The following is a 21,735-nucleotide window of genomic DNA, read 5'->3' as shown; positions in this document are numbered from 1 at the left end:
AATTCTCAATTGCCCACATTTAATATGTAATATTACGAGTTCAGAGATATGTTATCCGTGGACTATAAGCTGATAAGCGGGGAAGATGACATAAACACAGCCCCCTAACATGAGTCTTACGTAAAGCTATAAAACATGAGCGGTATCGGATTTTTGGCTCTCAGAAAACTAATAAAAGGCTCACAACAAATACTCTTATTGCGAGCCACTTGGAGCATCGGGGGAACTAGGTCAGATGTAGAGCTTAAAAATAAACTATGGAGTAATTATCACCCACACAGTGGATCGTCTGTTTAAGAATTCTGCTTTAATGTAAATATAAAATACCCTTTTTTGATGGTGAGCCTTGAAACGGTGTCGTTGACGTGCCCGCAGGTGCCAAACAAAACCCCTTGGCGATTATTAACCGCAACTGGGAAGATCCGTCACCGACCCTGATCTAGAGTCTGCCTTACGCAGGCGCTGAGAACGGGATAAATCATAGATGGCACTCTCATCGTCGCCGGCGGCGTCGAAAGGCATAGTGGTGACAGTGCCGGCTCTGGTTCTCTCTGCCTTGGCCGCCGCTATTTTCCTCCTCTTCCTCTTGTCAACGCTCTCTTCTTGCTCTTGCCCTTCAGCTGCTGACACACCTATTTCCAGTGGAAACGGTTTTCGTGATGATATCTCCGGGTCGGGTAGCGGCAATATTCCCTTTTCGACAACAAAGGAGGACGTAGAGTGGGTAAAATATCAGATCCAATTGAACGGGCTTCATATGCATGACAATGTGCTCCGCAAGGGCATTAACCCTCGCACTAGGGCTCAGCAACTCGAGGATCTTAGACAGTAAGACCCGTTGATCCTGTTCTTGTCCATTTCCTGGGTATAGGCTCCTTTTTTTTTTGGGTCTAGTAGCTGCTCTGTTCTCATCCGAAATAAACCTTGCCTTAACACCAAGATATCTCCCTATTCATGGGCGATCCTTTGATCTCTAGCTTCATATTCCTCTCAGTAGTTACCAACAACATTCGTTCGTCATACATATAATTGAACTGAAACTCTAGCTTGCAAGAGAGAATTGGAACAAAATGCAAATAGATTAGAAATCGAGATCAATGATTAGCTAAATGAATTTAAGGGATATATTGTAAAGGCGCATGATACAGCAAGACTGGAGAGATTTAATGAAATGGAAGTGGGAGTTTTAGGAAATTTGCTTATGCCGATATGCTGATTTTAAACTGAGTTTAGTCTGCATGATTTTGTTGAATTTGTCTGGTCGCCAAGATGTATATTTTTAACTGTGCCCCCTCCTCCTTCTTTTTTTTTTTTTTTTGAAATTTGCCTTTGTGCTCATTTTAATACTGCGATTCATTTGTGTATACGATTCCTTTCTTTCTGATGTTGTTTTGTGATTTGGAAGATGCGGAAATGATCTGTCTGGTTTCCAATAATGGCAGAATTTGTTCAAATTAAACACCAGAAAGCACCTACTTCAAACCTCTATGCTGTGTCAATTTAGTTTGATACAAGACTCTTTTTGGATGCACCAATTTCATCATCGCACCCTTAGGACAAACAATGTTCTTTTTCATTAGATGTCTCTAAAACTGAAAACCTGCCCTGTTCTGTTTCTCTTAGCATACTTATTCAAAGACATCAAAATGTTGTTTTTGCTTAGTTCATTTGTGCACAGTGATGCATTTTGTTGTAATTTTAAGTTCAGTTTGTTTGGCACGAACTATATGGTATTTCTGCTGCTTACAGATTTAAGGGCATATCACACTATGAGGGACCTGAATCAGATAATCACACTGCACTGCCTTGCCCGGGGGAACTCCTGGTTGAAGAGCACCACAGCAACTATGGTGAGCCCTGGGCTGGTGGAAGAGATGTGTTTGAATTTCTTGCTCAGTCCTCAAAACTCAGACCAGACTCCCGTGTCTTAGAGATTGGTTGTGGTACTCTTCGAGTTGGCTTGCATTTTATTCGGTTCTTAAATCCAGAGCACTTTCATTGCCTTGAAAGGGATGAGCTCTCCCTTATGGCTGCATTGAGGTATGAGCTTCCCTCCCAAGGCCTCTTGTTCAAACGCCCTTTGATTGTGAAGGGAGAGGACATGGATTTCAGTAAGTTTGGCTCTGGAGTTATGTATGATTTGATATATGCTAGCGCCGTATTTCTTCATATGCCTGATAAGCTCGTTTGGGTTGGGCTGAAGAGGCTAGCCAGTAGATTGAAACCTTATGAAGGACGAATCTTTATATCACATAATATCAAGTTCTGTTCACGATTGCGGGGAGAGAATGCACAGAGAGACTCGCGAGTTTGGGGCTTGAGTATATTGGGAAGCATACTCATGATAGTTTGCTATTTAATCACTACGAGATATGGTTTGAATTTAGGCGTTCGAAGGCTTAATTGTAATAGAAGCTCAAGAAAGTAGCTCCCAGTGGTCTCAGTGCACTTATTGTGCCTTTGCTCTGAATGCCTCTTTTTGCTGGGTAGTTGAAAAGTTGATCGAGTCTTTTGATCATTGGCACATCTAATTGTGCAGGAGAATTAACGTTTTTGCAAGCATCTAGACAGAGAAGGATCATCGTGATTTTTGACGAAGACTCCAAAGAAAGCAGGGAGAGTTGAGTTATAAATTGAGGTGACATGCTGGAAAGGCTAGCGTTTTTTTTTTTTTTTGGAATTTTTTTTTTTTAATTCTATTTTGAGATTGATGTAAAAGATGTAATTTAGTTTTCATTATATTTTGCAACCAGTAGTTGTTAGTTCTAAATGGGGTAATGTAGTGACATTGAATGAGTTACTCCTCCGGTCCTTATTATAAGACCCAATTTGACTTTTTATTTGGTCCTAATTATAAGACCCAATCCATTTTGTCTCTTATATTTATGCATTTTTTTCCAAGATAATCCTTCTAATAATGATAGTTTTAGACAATATACTTAATTAGCAAGGATATTTTAGGAATGACAACACTTATTTATTATAAATAACCAACTTAACTTACTTCCTTAATCTCCTCAAATAAGTCAATTGGGTCTTATAATTAGGACCGGAGGAGTATATCCTAGTTGTAACTTCTGATTTTTCTCAGCGTGGATGTTTCTAAGTTCTGCTTTCACCCCCTCTGCTTCTTGGGTGATAAATTGGGCCCAGCAGGCCTAAAGAAATTAAGCAAAAAAAAAAAAAAAGCATAAAAGGGATTTATAATGACACATTGAATATGAAAAGGGGCAAAAACTGCTATGTGTCTGGTTTACTGTTTATCAAAAGTACATTCGTTAAACTGACTTTTAAAATAATAAAAATAACTCCCACTCGCCTTCTTTGAAATTGATTTTTAAGCTACGTAGATGGGCTCTAAAAAAAATTAAGGTCCTGCCTCTGAAGCCCGAAATTGGGTTGGGTGAAGCTCAGGACACTTAAATAAAATTGACTTTTTTGGTATGCAGAAATCTCCGTTGGGAGACTCACCCATCACAGCCAAGTGCGCGACGCGGGTCAGATCCAGATATAGTCGGAACAAAACTCCGGTGAACTGGGTGGGCAACCAAAAAATAAAAAATAAAAAGTCTGAACTACCCATTACTTAGTACTGTTTGGTATGAAGAAAATAAATGAATTTTTTAATAAGTTTTATTTGAAAATTGGAACAATAAGATTTTAAAATTTTAATAAAAAATAAGTAATATAAAAGAATAATAAACATTAATTAGAATTTTTTTTTCATTTTTTAATTTTTAAAGTAAATTTATTAAAATTTTGCTTGTTTTTTATTTTCTTTTATTTTTCCCGTACCAAACAAACCGAACCGGGAAGAGCAAGTAAACGACGCCGTTGCTTGATGGAAATCCAACATCAAACATTTCAGGGGGAGACTGGAGAGAATGAGAAAATGCAAGATCGAACGAAGTCTGCGTAGCCGCGGAATCAAGGATGGCTGGAGTTCGCATCTTAAGTAAGTCACTGTGCCGCTCAATCTTCTCCACAGCGCAGGTCCATGCCTCCTGGATGGAGAAGGTCAAGGGCGTCTTCACCGGCAAAAAGACCCCTTCCGATTCCAACGAATCCGAAATCAGCTCCGATTCGTTCACGCTTCTCCGTGAGTTCCATTACCCTTCTACCATTTAACCTCTCGCCCCTAGCTATCTTACGTAATTCATGATCACATTTTTTTAACAGAAAACCGTCCTTCAAATTTATGTTTTCCCCCTTTTCTGAAGGATTTGCGGATGAAATGAAGAAAGCAAGAAGAGTAGGGGCGTTCAAGCAGTACGTAGTTGGTCGAAGTAGTGAAGCGACCTTTGCTGATGCGTTCGAGAAACAGGAAGCGATAATTCGATGTTTAGCAGGTTTTGACCCCACTGGAGAGGTTATTTCTCTTCTTTTCCCTTTTTTCCCCCTCAGTAGCGACGCCGCCTTCTTAATACCTGTATCTTTTAACGTCGGGACCATCAGCCTTTTAGCCACCGCTTATAGTTGAAGTTCACGTCAGTCATCTTAGTAGGTGCCTGGGAATATTGTCGTTTGTTCTTTTTTCCCCGAATTTGTAATGCACTAAGACAGAATAGAAAATCTGCTAAATGATATTAACCCTTTAAGAAACCAGCCATAATGACGTATGAAATTCATTGTCTAAAACTTTTTGGGGTGTCCCCATCACTTACTTGCCACCTAAAATGTTCCTCGCTCCAAACACCATGTTTGAGCTTTTGGCACTATCTAATTGTCTTATATGATCGAAGTTTATGTTCTTGATGAATTTCTGCACTGATTGTCTATCTGTCTATATTCCCTGACAGTTCTACTGAAGCTAACTGTAACCTTATTATTTCTCATTTTCAGAATCTCCAGACCCCTCAAAAAAAGAAGCAGCAAAGCATTGTAATTGCACAATTTCTGATGTGGAAAATGCACTTTCGAAGTTCACTTGGGCTAAAGAAGCACAAAAGAAGATAGAGAAGCTCAAGGAAGAAGGAAAACCAATGCCAAAGAGCATTGCTGAGGTAGTATAACATGCTCCAAATAAAAAGAAACAATATAAGCCTTGGTGTGTTTTTGGTTTGCACATTATGATTATTATTGTTGATATGTGTGGGGAATGGATCGATCTTGTGTACAAAATTAGCCACAAAAATATAAGTGCTATTACATGTCAGAATTTGTTAAGGACGATCTCGTTTGCTTCTTTGAAACTTGTTGTGACCCTGCTTTAATGCTTGATAAAACAGACAACAAAACTAACAGTAATGAAGCAGAGCAGCAATAAGTGAGGAAAATCCTGAGGCTTTGATATTAATGTTCTAACACTGAATCGAGATACAGCAAGCTCCCCTGATTCTAGCTCAAAGCCCTATTTCCCCCTGATTATCAAAATAGATCACAGCAGCAACTTAATAGCAAAAGGTTACACTGGAACTAAAATGACAAAGCTTTAACACAGCAGCTCCCCATGGCATTCGAGAGGCCAGGGCTCTCCCTCAATACTCTCTCCCAAAAATTACCTGCCGTATGTTAGTTTCATTACAAAGCAATATATAGTCTCCCCAAAAGTAGTCCTACCCACCCTACAATGTTTAAGACCCATACGGCTAGTGGTTAGCTGCCAATCAGAGTTGTTCCTCATTTCCTGGAGCTCTGGAATAATTGTTTTGATCAGTGGATTTAACTTCTTCCCTTGGTTTTCTTATTTTTCTCCCATATGTCTTCCTAATGCCAGCGGTTATATCAAAACTAAAAAATTTTAAGAAAAATGTGGAGGTGATTCTTCTGGTGCTAGTATTGATGCTGATTTTGAACATATGCAAAATATGTATTTTATGTTTTTTTTTTTATTTAGATACACCGGAAAATAATATGCATTTTATGTTGTCTAGGTGCAAAAGATGGTCGGTTCAACTCCATTGGATTTGGCCAGGTCTAATTTGGCCCAAAGTGGACAAGTGAGTAGGAATGCGCTCTGTCCATGTGGTTCCAAGAAGAGATACAAACGGTAATTTGGCCCTGTTTTCAAATTCTCTGCGTGATAAAGGGTTATTCAGATTTACATGTATCTTAATTCTCGCGAAATTGAAGAAATTAAATTATGCTAATGAAATAATTTTGACTATCTTTCTTTCTATTTTAATTGTAATATCTCTTCAGAGTGTAAAATGCGTCATCTAATGGTATATGGTAAGCTCTTGGACTAAATACAAAGGCTATGAAAGCAGACATCTGTAATAAAATCTGATTTTATTTCCAATTATTTAGTTCTACTTGGTACTGGAAAATAAACACTCTGTTGGACTTGATTCAATATTTCCATGTGAATATATTTTCAAGATTGATCAGCTGCTATTGCTTTATTGATGAAGGTGCTGTGGAAAGGATTAAAGTGATTCAGAAGTTACCTATTCAACAATAGAAGGGGCGGGTCGCCGGGTTCTGGTTGTTGGGATCCCAAAATACTAGAATCAATATGCCCTGGTGCTCTGGTTTTATTGGTTCAGTTGGACAAACTACCGGATGCGCAGGAAAATGATGCGGCGAAAGGATCATTCCTCAAATAGATGCTTACCCTTTTTTTTGACGTTCACATTGGCGGCTGTGAATTGATTGAAAGCGAATTCGTTGAGTTAATTCCTGGTTCCCTTCTCTCCACTCTCACTCAAAAAAGTGGGGATTAATTATATGATTCTGAGGATATTTTCATTTGACTGAAAAATAGAGTACCTTTCATTTCACCAAAAAAAAGAGAAAGAAAAAGAGTACCTTTCAATATTGACGTGGTCATGAGTTTAATTCTTCTAATCCCAATGGTTGTCATCTCCTTGCATTTTCATTCAATACATGAAGCATGAAAATATTTAAACTAGCAAAAATATTTCCCCCCAATCGTACATGTTGAAGACAAATACTAGCTTATATTCTAAAATCAAAATTCTCCCATGCCAATTAAATCAAAATACCATTTTGTATGTCAAGCACAGCTCTTCAAGCTAACTAAACATGATTTCTCATTGCTACGTAGAATCTGAGATAACTTGTATTATTCATACTTTATGAATAGTACAACTTATTATAACTTCGTATTGGGTGGGGGGGAAAAAAACTTTGTATGGATACAAGGGGCTCGTATGACGGCAAGTCCAACTCCACCGACACATAAAGGCAAAAGTTAATTGCCGGAAAGCACGGTGAAAAAGAAAAAACCAGAGTGGTGAATTTGGAGAGCAAAGCAGAGCAAGTCTTTTTTTGACCCGAGCACTTAATCATACGGCTCTTTTTCGTGCCTCTAGTATTTGACCGACCAGCATCCATTTGATATAATATTCCGAAAATGTTGGCTATATAAAATATGCACAAGGGTACGGCAATGATGGAGACACAGCAAAGCAATTACGGCAATGGATATGTCAAGGATCTCGCTGCGGCCATTCAAGTTGACCGACGCCGACGACTTCTTGTCATGGGCAGGAGACGATCAAGTGACTCAGAACCTGCGGTGGAAGACTTGTGGTTCTAAGGAAGAGGCATTGGCTTTCATCAGAGATGTTTGCATACCTCATCCATGGCGACGCTCAATATGCCTCGATGACCGTTCGATCGGCTTTGTTTCAGTGTTTCCATGGTCTGGCGATGAACGTTGCAAGGCGGATATTGGTTATGCTATAGGAGCCAAGTACTGGGGCCAGGGGATTGCCACAAAAGCAGTGAAGATGGCTGTGTCACAAGTGTTCAAGGATTTGCCTCACTTGCTAAGGCTACAAGCTTTCACTGTTGCGGAGAATAAGGCTTCTCAGAGGGTACTGGAAAAGGTTGGGTTCCAAAGGGAAGGCCTGCTCAGGAAGTACACTTATCTTAAGGGCAGTGTCAGGGATCTGGTCATCTGTAGTCTTCTATCTACTGATAATATCGATCATTCATAATGAATTAATCATCCGTCTCGTGTAGTTAGACCACTATGGTTGTTGTATCTACTGATATCTTCAGGCTCGCAATCCCAAGAGCATTTCGAAATTCAGCTTTGTTTTACAATAATCTTTAGCTTTTTAAGAAAGAACTAATTACTTTCTAAAGTTTAACCCTTCATTGATTGGGAAATATTCGTTTGGAGGCTGCAATAACACATTTTAACAAAATACCATCACATTTTGTTCAACTTCTGGCCTATTGGTTCATTATTATTAGGCTTTTACCTTTAACCCTTTGCTTAGAGTGAGAGAAAATTAGAGAAGAGAGAAAACTGGAGAGGAAAACATGAGAAAAGACAAGATTTCTCTTAATTGAATAGGAGAGAAACTGTAGGAAGAAGAAAAAGGGAGGAGAAAATAAAATGAACCTCATGTCTTATTTTTTTCTCCAAATTTTCTCTCCATATATGAAGAGATTTGAAAAGAAAAATAAGATTTTTATGATTGCCCCTCTTCTCTCTTCCTCTCTATATTTATTTTCTTCTATTATATTTAAAAAGTTATTCACTTTTTATTTTTTATTATCTTAAAACTATTTTTATTAAATCATTTGGTTTTAAAACATAATAATCTGAAAATGTATATAAACTAAATAACTTGATTTTAAATTATTTGATGATGCTAATGTTAGTAAAATTTTTCTATTGCAATGTTTAATTTAATTCAATTTTAAATGATATATCTTGATAAGGATATTTTAGTTATTTAAATATTTACTAATTTTTTTTCTTTCTATTTTCTTTCATCCATCCAAACAAAAAAAATGGTAACAACTTCCCTCTACTTTTTCCTTCTTCCTATTTTCTCTCCTCTTATTTTCTTTCTTCTCAACTTTTCGCCTAAAAGCACTTGGAAAAAATGCTTAAAATTGCTCATATACTTACCCCGTACATTATAAAATTATTTCTAAAATCCATTATTCCTTGTTTCATTTCCCTCTCTTCCATCCAGTTATATTGATAAGCAATGACAATGAATTATTGAAAGGGTCCGTTGTTACATCATGAAGTCATGATATAACGAAAAAATTATCCTACATGAATCTGGGTAGAATCTGCTGCTCTGACTGAAACGTTGAAGATGACAGCAAACTCACTTGAGCGACATTGGGGAAACTATGAATATCTATACAAAATGGTTCTGCAGTCGTTTGAGCTGCAGCACGATTCTTATATTCCTCAACACAAACATTTGCCGTACAAGCTTTGGTGTGATTTTCACTTCTCTTTTTTCCTTCGATATATATTCACAGAAGTAAACTATGCAGAGAGCCTCCGTATCCACACTTGAGAAATAGAGACAATTCAAGGGGTAGAATTTACAGAAATCTCCTGCGCCAAATGTGTAGCTGGCTGATCTTGATGAGACGGCATTACCAGACGCTGCAGGGGCTTTAGCGCTACCGTGAGCTGGGCAAATGAGGGTCGAGAATTGGGATCCCTGGGAAAAGGAAATTTTCAGACAGCGATTTTTTTAAACTAATGTTGTAAAAAGCGTTACGCCAAATAAAACTGAAAACACACAGCGCTTACTGTTGCCAACATTCCCAGATAATTCTTGCAACTAAAGGATCAACTTCTTTGGGGATATCTAAACGACGATTTTGGAAACCTACAGCACCAACAACTTGCATAGGATTCATCCCACTCCACGGCAACTTTAGAGTAGCAAGCTCCCATAGAATGACTCCGAAACTGTATACATCACACCTGTGCATTTGCGCATGTTAGTTGGGATGCATCACACCCTTCAGCAGCCATGTTTTCCGAGCCTCAAGCCAGAGGAAATATAATGTGAATTGGTGATGGTGAAATCCATAGACGGACTTTTCAATACTTGGTTTTATTGCTATCATACTATGGCATAAATACTTCTATAAACAGGGATCCCGCATAAGACATAAAATTCAAATAGAAAACATTTACTGAAAGCTGAAAAATAGAACGTAAAAGGGTTTAGTTAGAGAACAACTCACTTCTCATTTGAGGGTTCATTGCGAAGAACTTCAGGAGCCATCCATTCAGGCTGACAGGTAGAAGAAAAAGTCAGGGTTGAACATAGAGACTGTGGATAAATAAATGATCACCCAGAATAAAAGAGAATTGTTTCAAATGCTCACCGTTCCAGCAGTTGACTTGGATGATAAAAACGTGTTGTGCTTCAATCTTGACAAACCAAAATCACAAACCTGCGGACATATAAAAGAGCAGGCTGTCAAAGTACATTCCTCCATAAAACCCACAACTACTGACTGCAGATGATTATTCCCCACCCCAGAAAAAGGCCCAAAAGAAAGAAGAAAAGGCTCGGAAAGTTTAATAAACACAACCTACAAGATTTGTATATTCATAATATTATTTATGTATAGAAATCGGCAGAGCATCTAGCAGATGTAGCGATTGCAGTAGCAAAATGAAGAGTAGAACACAAGATGTAAGGTTCTCTAGCATTAAAAAAAGCTAGAGACTCTCCTTTAAGAGAATTCTTCATCTACGCCCTCAGACCGCCACCCAAAAGCTAAAGCTCAAGAGAATATCTATGGCTAATACAGTGTTGTCAAAGGCAAAAGGCGCCCTCAAGGCACAAGTGACTGTAAAACGCCCTGTCCCTTTAAGCAATATAGCTATTGCTAGATAATTCCTCCCTTGCCCCTCCTGCCCCCTTCATCCTCGGCTATTTCTGTCTGATTCTTACCACGCCCCCAAATCCTTAACACTTTTGGCCCAATAGCTAGGGGTCCACCACTAACAAACATCTAATTTGATGGGTAAAGAAAGAATTCGGGAATAGGTATAAATGGGGCGGGGGGGGGGGGGAGCTGACAAGATACACTGATAATGCATTAAGTTTCAATATACACCTTAACATTCCAGTTCTTATCAACCAAAAGATTTGGTGACTTCAGATCACGGTGAACGATCGTAGGCGTGCTGGTGTGTAAGCAATTCATGCCCCTAGCCTGCAACCCAAAGCAATCAAAAATGAAAGACGAACAATGAAAATGTTGGTCAAAGAAAGAAGGATGAAATAAATTATTTCATACCACGTCCAGAGCCATTTTAATTCTGCGTTTCTCATCAATCTGACAATTAGGACGATGAAGAATTCGGTACAAGCTTCCCCTGTTAAGTGCAACATCAATAACAAAAGAGCTATAATTGTGAAAAGAGTAAATAAAATTGCTCACCTCTTCCCACAACCTTCTAGACTTTAGGGACCAACACAGATATGAAGTGTGGGCCACTATTGTTTTGCATCTTGTTGGGACAAAGAGGGTCATAATTTTGTGACACAATAATGACAGTATAAACTCTTGAGAAATGCCAAAAAAGAAAAGATGGTGCACAAATTTACCTAGGAAGAAACTCTGTAATGATTGAGAGATTAGGAGGTCGAGTAACAGCGCCCATAAAAAGAACAACATTCGGATGCCGCAGTCTACGCATTATCCTTACCTTACAGAATACAAAAGGAAAAGGGATTAGCATATCGGCCTCAAGTAAATAAGGATAACAGTACTATTTGTTATAGTCTTATGACTTATAAACCAAAGTTTAAACATAAGGCCATTTGTCCAGTCCACTGTTTCAGTTGAATATTAAATTTCGACCTGCAGTTATTCTTTTTAGAAGCAAGAATAACGAAGGCAATAAGTGAGTAGATGGTACATTATGACCATCAGAAGTTCAGAACCATTTTTCATTAATCCCCACCCTTATTTCTATAGAAAACCAGCATACGTTAGATTCTTCTTAGAAATTATCATTTAGATCATCATTAACAGTGACTGGATGCACAAAAACACAACTTAATGCTTACTTCTCTTTTGAATTCAGCCAAGGCAGCACCTGAGAAATCCTGATCCAGAAACTTCTTCACAGCAACTTCCTGGAAGTTAACATCATCAGTCAGAAGGTAAGAAGTATAATTAATTCCATTTAGGGAAAAAGTCTAGGAATAAAGCAAAATGAGACAATTCTGAGACTATACTAGTCAAGCAAGACTATCCAAACAACTCCCTTACTACTTGGGGTAAGGTCACCATTTTATTGTGCCAGTTGATGAAACTCCCATGAAAAGGCAACAAAACTCCAATGGCAGATATTGCTAACTTTGCAGGAAACATAGAGCAAATAAAATGCTAAGAAAGTCCTTCAAACTCATGTCAACAGGAGAAAGAAAATGGTAGCATGCAAAAACAACAACTGAGATACCAAGGCTGGGTGAGATTTGACAGTAACACCACCATCTTATTTTATAGAATATCCAACACACGAAATATGTCCCTCAACCTGATAGAGTTCCGTTAGTCTATAAGAGGAATAAGAGTAGGAAGGCAGTTAGATATTGACTAAGTCCTAGTTTGCTGAGTCAGATTTCTTTTATTATTTAATATTTCCAAGTCAGTTAGCATAATTATCGGGATTGGGATAATCCATTAGAGTCTGTTATGCTGACTTATCGAGTCCTTAGCATTATGGGTCAGTTTTTTTATGCTTATTCTGTTGTAATTCAGTTCTATATATATGTTGGCTGTAATTCAAGCTAATATATCAGAATTAATATCATTCCATTCAGTATTCGGAGATTTCTCCCGCTTGGCTATTGAGCTTATTTGAGTGAGATTCTTGCTTAAATACAGCCTAGTAGATTTTATTTTCCCGAAACCACTCTCTGCGCCTACCATTTTGGCATCAGAGCCCCGTTTTGATCCATCATGGTGACCACCCGCTCTTCTCACATCAATCCCGAGACTTCCCAAGTTAACCCAAATAGCTCAAGGAACTCTGTAGAAAATCCTATTGCTGCTGAGCACCTTGCTACCATAGCTTCTAAGCTCGAAACCTTAGATGTTATAGCCGAGAAAGTTGCGACCCTTAAAGCTTCTTCGGCTAGGAATAATCGAAGTAGAGGCCAAGGACGAAGGAGATGGGCTGATGACAGTGATGATGATTCAAAATCATACAGACGAGGACCTAGACTTCCCCACACAAAAATTGAATTTCCGAAATTTCATGGAGGAGACCCGAGGGGCTGGATTCTCAAAGCTGAAAAATATTTCAGATACTATGATACCCCAGAGCACTTGAAAGTAGATGTCATATCCATGTACCTGGAAGGTGATGCATTAGACCTTCTTTCTTAGATCAATTCAAAGAGGACTCTTCTGTTTTGGGATGAGCTTGTCAAGGCTTTGCAGGAGCATTACGGTCCGCCGGAATACCAGAATCTTGATGAGCACTTATGTAGCATCATGCAGACTGGAACAGTGCAGGAGTACCAACTGGAATTTGCAAGGAGGCAAGCACGCGTCACAAACTGGCCAGAACACTGCTTGTTGGGCGTGTTTTTGAGCGGCTTGAAGGAAGAATTGAGGGCAGAGGTGCGTATCCAGAAGCCACGCACGGTTTATAGGGCAGCAAGTTTAGCCCTAGCGTATGAAAAAAAGATGTTACTCATAAGTGGGCCCAAGTCCAACTCCTTCTCTGGCCAATGCCGAATAGCCTAAACCCATTAAGTGGGAAATTTTTCACACGATAGATCTGCCATAATTGGGAATCCAAAATTGACGACACCAGCACTCATTACTCCAGGGGCGTCGTCCCTAAATTCTCGGCCTGCAGGCTCCTTTCCGCTTAGACCTCCATTGAGGGATAACGAACAGTAGAGAAGAAGGGAAAAAGGCCTCTGTTTTCGATGCGGAGAAACATTCCGCCCAGGCCACCGCTGTTCTGCCTCATTCTCACTCATGGAAGTCGATGAAGATGGGAACCCATTGCCAAACTTGTTAGAAATCGTTGAAGAAGAGGAAGAAGCACCAGAGACTGCTGAAATTTCGTTTAATGCCATTCTGGGCAGAACTACTGCTGCAACCATGAAGTTACAAGGTACTATAAATGGCCGAAACGTTTTGCTCCTCGTCAATAGTGGTTCCACACACAACTTCATTTCCGAGACATTGCTACGTGAATTGATCCTGCCTACTTGCGATATTTCATCATTTGGGGTTCAAATTGGAGATGGAAGCATAGTCCGCTGCAGTCAAATCTGTAAGGATGTGGAGGTGAAACTTCCTGGGTTGGCCATTAAACAAGATTTCTATCCGTTTTCACTGGTTGGGTCAGATTTGGTTTTGGGGATAAAGTGGTTGGCTTCCCTTAACACCATTCAAGCAAACTGGAATCAAATGTTCTTGATTTTTTGGGTTGATGGAAAAGGATACAAGTTACAGGGAGTGCCCTGTACAGAGCCGAGAGCTAGTCTTCACTCCATGCAGTCTCCTGAGTCATGAGGGTCTACCGGTGCTGGGTCTTTGAACTTGGAGCAACTAATGGTGGAATTTGATGCTGTGTTTGCCGAACCCACTGCTCTTCCACCTTTCTGAGAACATTACCATGCCATTCCTTTGCTTAAAGGTGCGTTGCCCCCTAACTTGAGGCCTTACAGGTATCCTTATTTTCAAAAGAATGAGATTGAGCCACAGGTAAATGAATTACTTAAAAAAGGATTCATTCGGCCTAGTTCCAGTCCCTTTGCTAGTCCTGTCTTGTTGGTTAAGAAGAAGGATGACTCTTGGTGAATGTGTGTCAATTATAGGGCACTCAATAAAATCACCATACCTGATAAATATCCTATCCCTAACATTGATGAATTGTTAGATGAGCTTTATGGTGCAGCCTATTTTTCTTAGATAGATTTGCACTCCGGATATCATCAAATCCGAGTACTACCTGCAGACATACACAAGACTGCTTTCCGGGCCCACTCCGGCCATTACGAGTATGTGGTAATGCCTTTCGGCCTTACAAATGCCCCAGCAACTTTCCAAGCAGCCATGAATGATCTCCTGAGGCCTTATCTGCGCAAATTTGCGCTTGTCTTTTTCGATGACATACTTGTCTACAGCCCGACTCCTCAGCAACATCAGCACCACTTGCGAACAGTCCTCCAAACCTTACAAGAGTCTTTTTATTATGGAAATTTAAAAAAATGTGCTTTCAGACAGTCTAGAGTTTCCTTCCTGGGTCATCGGGTTTCTGCTGGAGGAATGGAAACTGATTATGAGAAGATAAGCACTGTTCGTGAATGGCCAGTACCAACAAATGTGACTGAATTACGGGGGGTTCCTAGGTCTTACAGGCTATTACCATCATTTTGTTCAAAATTATGGTATGATTGCTCGACCTCTTACTGAACTTACTAAGAAAAATGCTTTTTGCTGGTCTGCCAGTGCACAATCAGCTTTTGAAAAGCTTAAGTTGTCCTTGATTTCTGCACCTGCGTTACAACTACCTAACTTTAATTCTGAGTTTGTGGTTGAGTGTGATGCGTCTATGGAAGGTGTCGGTGCAATTCTTATGCAACAAGATCATCCTATTGCTTTCTATAGCAAAGGATTGTCTTTTCCTAACAGATTCCAGTCAGCATATGATCATGAGCTGTTAGCTTTAATATTGGCCTTACAACATTGGCGCCATTACTTGCTAGGATGCCACTTTACCGTAAGGACCGATCACAGCAGCCTCAAGAACTTATTAACATAGCGAGCGGTCACTAACACTCAACAGCGTCTCATTCTTAAGCCCCTTCCATTTGATTTTACTATTGTGTACAAAGCTGAAAAGGAGAACATAGGTGCTGATGCCCTTTCAAGAAGGCCACAACATGCAGATTTCCTCCATCTTGTTGTTCCATTGCCCCTGGATTTCTTAGAGTTGGAGGAAGCATTACTGGAAGACCCAATTACAGCCCTAATCATTGCTGCATTGAAAAAAGATTCACATGCAAAACTGGATTACTCCTTGGTGGAAAATTGGCTATACTTCAATGGGCATTTGGTAATTCCCCGAAGCTCAACTCTACGGGCTAAGTTAATTGAGGAAGCACACATTACACCTTCTGGGGGTCATGGTGGGTTCTTGAAAACATTGAAGCGACTCTCAGGTACTGTTTTTTGGCCCAAAATGAAATCTGACGTTAAGTCTTTCATACAACAATGTTTTATTTGCCAAAAGAACAAGTATGAGACCTTATCTCCAGCGGGGTTGTTGCAACCAATATCGACCCCTTATCAGATTTGGGAAGACATCTCTCTTGACTTTATTGTGGGGCTACCTAAATCTGGAACTTATGATACTATCCTGGTAGTTGTGGACCAGTTGAGCAAATATTGTCATTTTATTCTGCTATGCCATCCGTATACGGCAAAGACTATAGCTGCCAGTTTTTGTCAAGATATTGTTCGTTTGCATGGAATACCTCGCTCGATCATTTCAGATAGAGACCCTCTTTTCTTAAGTGCATTTTGGCAAGAATTATTCAAGTTGAGCCAAACTCGTTTGAGGATGAGCACCTCTTATCATCCCCAAACTGATGGCCAGGCGGAGGTGGTCAACCGTTGCCTAGAAGCTTACCTAAGGTGTTTTGCTCATGAACAGCCTCGCCTTTGGAGTAAATTTCTCTGTTGGGCAGAATATTCTTTCAACACCAGCTATCATACCTCTACAAATACCACCCCTTTCAAAGTTGTGTATGGTCGAGATCCGCCTCCTCTTCACCCTTTTATTCGAGGAGAAACTCATATTGCTGAACAGGCTGACCAGCTAGAAACTAGAGATCACATGCTGCAGTTGCTTCAAAATAATTTGAAAAAAGCCCAGGATCGGATGAAGAGCCATGCAGATCAGCATCGTCAAGAGCTACAATTTGACATTGGAGATGCAGTTTTTCTACGGATCCAACCTTTTAGACAGCACTCTCTAGCTCACAGAAAGTATACTAAACTTTCTCCACTTTTTTGGGCCTTATAAGGTTTAAAGAAAGGTTGGTCCGGTACCCTATGAGTTAGAATTACCCGAATCTGCCAGAATTCATCCCATCTTCCATGTTTCCCTGCTGCGTCTTGCTTTTGGACAAACGCCCTCTAATCCACCGGCTGAACTACCTATCTCAGTTGATTTTGAATTACTGTTGGAACCAGAGAAGGTGTTATCTCATCGCTGGAAAGGACCCTGTTTGGAGTTACTCATTCAATGGCAGTCCCGACCAATGGAAGAAGCAAGTTGGGAGGATTATGAACTGTTGCAGCAGCAATTTCCAAACTTCCGCCTTGAGGACAAGTCGAGTTTCAAGGGAGGGAGTAATGATAGAGTTCCGTTAGTCTATAAGAGGAATAAGAGTAGGAAGGCAGTTAGATATTGACTAAGTCCTAGTTTGCTGAGTCAGATTTCTTTTATTATTTAATATTTCCAAGTCAGTTAGCATAATTATCGGGATTGGGATAATCCATTAGAGTCTGTTATGCTGACTTATCGAGTCCTTAGCATTATGGGTCAGTTTTTTTATGCTTATTCTGTTGTAATTCAATTCTATATATATGTTGGCTGTATTTCAAGCTAATATATCAGAATTAATATCATTCCATTCAGTATTAGGAGATTTCTCCCGCTTGGCTATTGAGCTTATTTGAGTGAGATTCTTGCTTAAATACAGCCTAGTAGATTTTATTTTCCCGAAACCACTCTCTACGCCTACCACAACCCTTTCCCAATTAAATATAAAACAAGATTCTTTCCAATTAAGTTCACAAAGCAATTATGATACTCACTGTGCCATTCCAGTCAGCATGATATACCTCGCCATATGAACCTATTAAAAGAAAACATGAACATTAGAAGATACTCTGAATAAGCAGTTCATCAAAACACAAAACTTAAACGACAAAAGATCTACAAATATTCTTTGAACCCTTGCAAAAGTAATATGATATCGAAAATTAAGTGAATTTGGGTTACTGGAGCCCACCACAACGTTACAACCATTCTGGCATGAATAGAACTAAATCATCGTTTTGAAAGTCACATGATCCCATAAGAAGTCAAGTGACCCAATAAGTAAATATAGGTTAACAAATGCTTGATTTGCAACGGTTGTGAACTCCCCTTACACCGAGCAACACCACATCAACCTCCCAGTGAATAACAGCATTCCATAAAGGAAATGAAAGCGAGTGATTCAAATTACCTAGACCAATTCTTTCACCAAGAACCAGATCCTCCCATGGAATTTCACATTCACCCACATCGACATCATCCAAGATTTGGTCAACCCTATTTGTCATGGAATCAATTGACGAACTAGGGCTCTCCGACTCTTTTAGTTTCAAATTGCTCGTCATGAATCTGTCATGCGTGCTTATTCTCCGGTCATGAAATCCAATTTCACAGTTTTCCTGTTCTTTGACAACATCTACTATGTTGCTTTGAGATTTTTCGACATTCCCTCTGTTCCATTCAGCACTGAAATCTTCAACCTTGTTCAGATCACCAGAACCAGTCGCTGACACTGTACCAATAACTTGCTTCAAGCCCCTATCTTTATCTCTATGAACATTTGCATAGTATGATGAGTTGGAACTATTGACATCATTTTTTTCTGATACAGAAGAACTATTGGAAGCTAATGAAGAAGGGTTATACTCATTAGGATTACGGTTAGGTTTCCTGGGAACTTCATTGTAAACATACCGGTTCTTCCACATCAAAGGTACTGGGGGGCGACCAGCAAAATTGTTTTCTTTAGTACTATGAAGTTCGGGAGCCTTATTTTCCACAGGTTTGTTATGTACAGCAGTCTTGCCCGTTCCTTTTATCAGGAATGGGTTAAGATCTGCAAAGAGATTCCCAGAGTCATCTGGACCATTCTGACCATATGGTACAACATTGACATTCAGTCTAGTCCCATCACCAATAGCATTCATCCCTCGAGTTCCCTTGTACAGAGAACTACTGGCTGATGGAAGAAAATTGTCCACTTGGGTAGAAGTAGCTTTACTAGGAACTTTGGAAGGACCAATGCCAGTTTCTCCACCCAAACTCAAGTTTGGAGACATATAATCAGGCTTCACAAAATATGGTCTTACATTCGATAATGATGAATCACTTCTGATCGCAGAACTTTGACTACTGCCTTCACCATCAGATGGCATAGGCCTTGAGTAAGGAAATCTACTTTCATTTGTGGATTGTAAGGTTGGAAAATTCTTGGGATTGTATGGCTTAAATGAAGGGTCATTAGGATTAAAAATATCAGTCGGAATAAGTGTACCAGGAGCAGCCATAAGATCAACCAAAAACTCCCTGTAAGCAGAAAAGGACGTTTCAGTGCCACAGAGAACGAGATCAACTGCAGAAACAGCAATATATATTAAAGATAGACAACAGCACATCATGAAATAACAGCACAGACATTTGTTCATGTGCATGGAAAACAAGAACAGTAAATAGACTTAGAAATCAAAGAATAACAAACATTATGACCTTTCATCCTCCAACTTTATAATGTTGACAGCATCATCCTCAACACCAGTGTAATGACTACCTTTTACCAGTCTACAAGGCATCTTGATCTTGTCAGACAATACCTACATGCACAAAAACAAGTTGCATCATGCAGCCAACAAGTCAAAACGTGGGGTGTTCAAAGGACTAAGCGAACAACCAAAGATCTTGGTAGTATTAATAGGGAACCTTAATATAATCATCTAGGACCCAAGAACATAAAATAATTCAAAAGATTTATTCTCCAAATGCTAGAACAAAAATAGTTTTACCAGAAAAAATAACGAGCTTACCTGACCTATAATTTGATTATTCAAGCAAACTTTATGTGGCAGAACTTTCTCAATGGGGCCTACCAGAGTAAACTTTACTGAATGTGACCATTCTAGTCCAGATTAATAACAATTTTTTTTTTATCAATTCCATTATTAGTTTATTTTACAAACTGTTTAAAGTAAATCGAAAAGCAATCAGAAATCATCTTCAATAAATTTCAATAATATACAAACATCTAGAATAGTAAATCACCGCATATCAAATTATGGCTCAAGAGAATTCAATCACAAACAGCCAAAATGCTGACCTTGAAAAGCAAAGCACGATGCCTGGACAGGCCAATATTTATGGACCCTATAGGTAATACACTTGTGTGAAGAGATGTCCGTAGCTCAGTACTTCTTTCGGTCCATCTTGCTAATATAATATTAGCATCCTTTACAGGGCCACCCATATGCCCTGTAACAAGTTCAGCCAGTCTTTGCACCAAAACACCAACATCAGTGACAGGACAATCTAATGCTACACACTGTGCAATTTGCACCAACTCTTCCAGGGCAGGATCAATTGCCTGATTCACTATGACAACTTCAAAACTTGAATTTCCCGCATTTGCTTCAAGGTCTTCCAGAGAGGGCATCTTTCCTTGCATTGATGAATCAGTGGAAAGACCATACACATCATAAAAACCATCAACTACTTTCTCCTCATAGTCAAGCACATTGTATTCCTGATCAAGAGAAAGATGCATGACAACCCAAATGAGTATATGGAGAGGGGGCACCAATGGCGACAGATACAAGTAGCAAGCATTCTAGGCTCACCCATTACACATTTTAGCCAATTCAGTCAACAGTACTACATGGAGAATTCAATTCTAAGTTCACTTACACTAGCACAACAACGTTAGCTTGTTGGGTAACACTACAATTTCAGAATTTTAAAAGGCTGGAACGAAAAAGTATATCAATTTTCTGACTTTTCACAGTTCTGTCAGCTTTCTTTCTTTCTTTCTTTCTCGCCTAAATAATACATTCAGCTTTCTGGATGCACCGAATGGTCACATACAATCCGTAATCCGCAGTTCACACTAATCGCCAGCCTTACACTCACTAAATACGGAAATGTAAGCTACACTAGACAGCTCACTACATAAGAACACGATCATAGGATTCAAAAACCCTAATTAACATCAATACAAAATCATTCAGCATAAACCTTAATTCATGCCATCATTTCAGTTACCAAATTGAATTTCGTGACCAGAACCGAACTTACCCTACTGTCTGGACAGCGCCTTCGCCACATCATCATGATTCCTTGCTGTATCAATTCGATGGCCTCCCAGGCTCAGTAGCGTCGCCGCTCGGATCTGATCCTTCTCAGGATCATCCCGAAAATCAGACTTGGAGGCGCTGATGGCTAGGGCAAGCTGAACCTGATACTCCTCCTCCTCGACGAAAATAGTCTTGTCGATTGGGCGTAGCTGGTGGGGGTTGGGAAGCACCGGCCGCTGCCGTAGAGGGAGACAATGAAGGGGGACTAGCCGGAGACAGGCAGAGTTTTGAAGGGGTGCAGTACGTTGATCGGAGGCACCGAAGGAGATGTGACAGAAGCCGGTGTTTCATTGGATCGATTAGGGTCGTGATTGCTCCCTTGTGAAGCTTCTTGAAAATGTTCTTCATTTTGCCTCAGAATTCTCTCCCTCACTCAACGGTCAAATGAGCCACTTCCACTCACTGTGCCTTCGGTTTAGTAATTCATTTGGAACTCTCGCCGCTTCCGTATTCGTTCTTAATTTTGTTTATTCTGGCCTCTCGAAAAGATGAGTCAAGGCTCAGACTAGAGAGGAAACTACGCATGGAGGAAAAGGGAAGGCTTAACGCGGGCAGAACAAGCGTGGGCATCTAATCAAAAGGGTCATATATCTCCTCGGAATTACGGAAATGGCATTCTCAGATGGATACAGCGCGAAATGAACCCACCAGCTACATTTTGCCACGGTATTTGTGGTCCATTTAGGAGGCGGATGACGATGTCCCGCATACGAGCGGTTTATATCCCCATTTTTTTAATTCCTATTTGAGAAAATTAAAAAAAAAAAAAAACTAAACATTTGTGAATGTCAAATAAAACATGTTATCCTTTGCAAATTCAATATTACGAAT

The 21,735-nt window shown here is 39.6% G+C and overlaps 2 protein-coding genes and 2 pseudogenes across 2 annotated transcripts; 3 read left to right on the top strand and 1 right to left on the bottom strand.

The window, feature by feature from the left end:
• The first annotated feature begins 388 nt into the window (after positions 1–388).
• Positions 389–2,673, top strand: LOC114737127 (uncharacterized; annotated as a pseudogene).
• A 1,245-nt stretch (positions 2,674–3,918) lies between these two features.
• LOC114737129 (protein translocase subunit SecA 1-like) lies at positions 3,919–6,665 on the top strand (annotated as a pseudogene).
• Positions 6,666–7,096: 431 nt separating this feature from the next.
• LOC114737117 (uncharacterized N-acetyltransferase p20-like) lies at positions 7,097–7,907 on the top strand. The gene is made up of 2 exons (XM_028925025.1): positions 7,097–7,113; positions 7,370–7,907. The coding sequence occupies exons 1-2, from the start codon at positions 7,097–7,099 to the stop codon at positions 7,905–7,907; spliced, it is 555 nt and encodes a 184-aa protein (XP_028780858.1).
• Positions 7,908–8,875: 968 nt separating this feature from the next.
• Positions 8,876–21,380, bottom strand: LOC114737119 (serine/threonine-protein kinase EDR1-like). Its single transcript, XM_028925027.1, is given in 16 exon segments — positions 8,876–9,392; positions 9,485–9,661; positions 9,928–9,977; positions 10,072–10,140; positions 10,813–10,911; positions 10,996–11,074; positions 11,307–11,407; positions 11,772–11,840; positions 17,560–17,600; positions 17,976–19,090; positions 19,271–19,374; positions 19,875–20,302; positions 20,849–21,029; positions 21,031–21,154; positions 21,156–21,225; positions 21,228–21,380. Coding segments are annotated over 16 exon segments (2,868 nt in total). The 5' UTR covers positions 21,253–21,380; the 3' UTR covers positions 8,876–9,256.
• Positions 21,381–21,735: the final 355 nt, after the last annotated feature.

This window comes from Neltuma alba, unplaced genomic scaffold (assembly GCF_004799145.2).
Source record: "Neltuma alba isolate B1F8T4 unplaced genomic scaffold, ASM479914v2 tig00013410_pilon, whole genome shotgun sequence".
Lineage (NCBI taxonomy): Eukaryota > Viridiplantae > Streptophyta > Magnoliopsida > Fabales > Fabaceae > Neltuma > Neltuma alba.
Note: the sequence above shows the minus strand (reverse complement) of the source record. Positions and strands in the feature narration are given on the sequence as shown.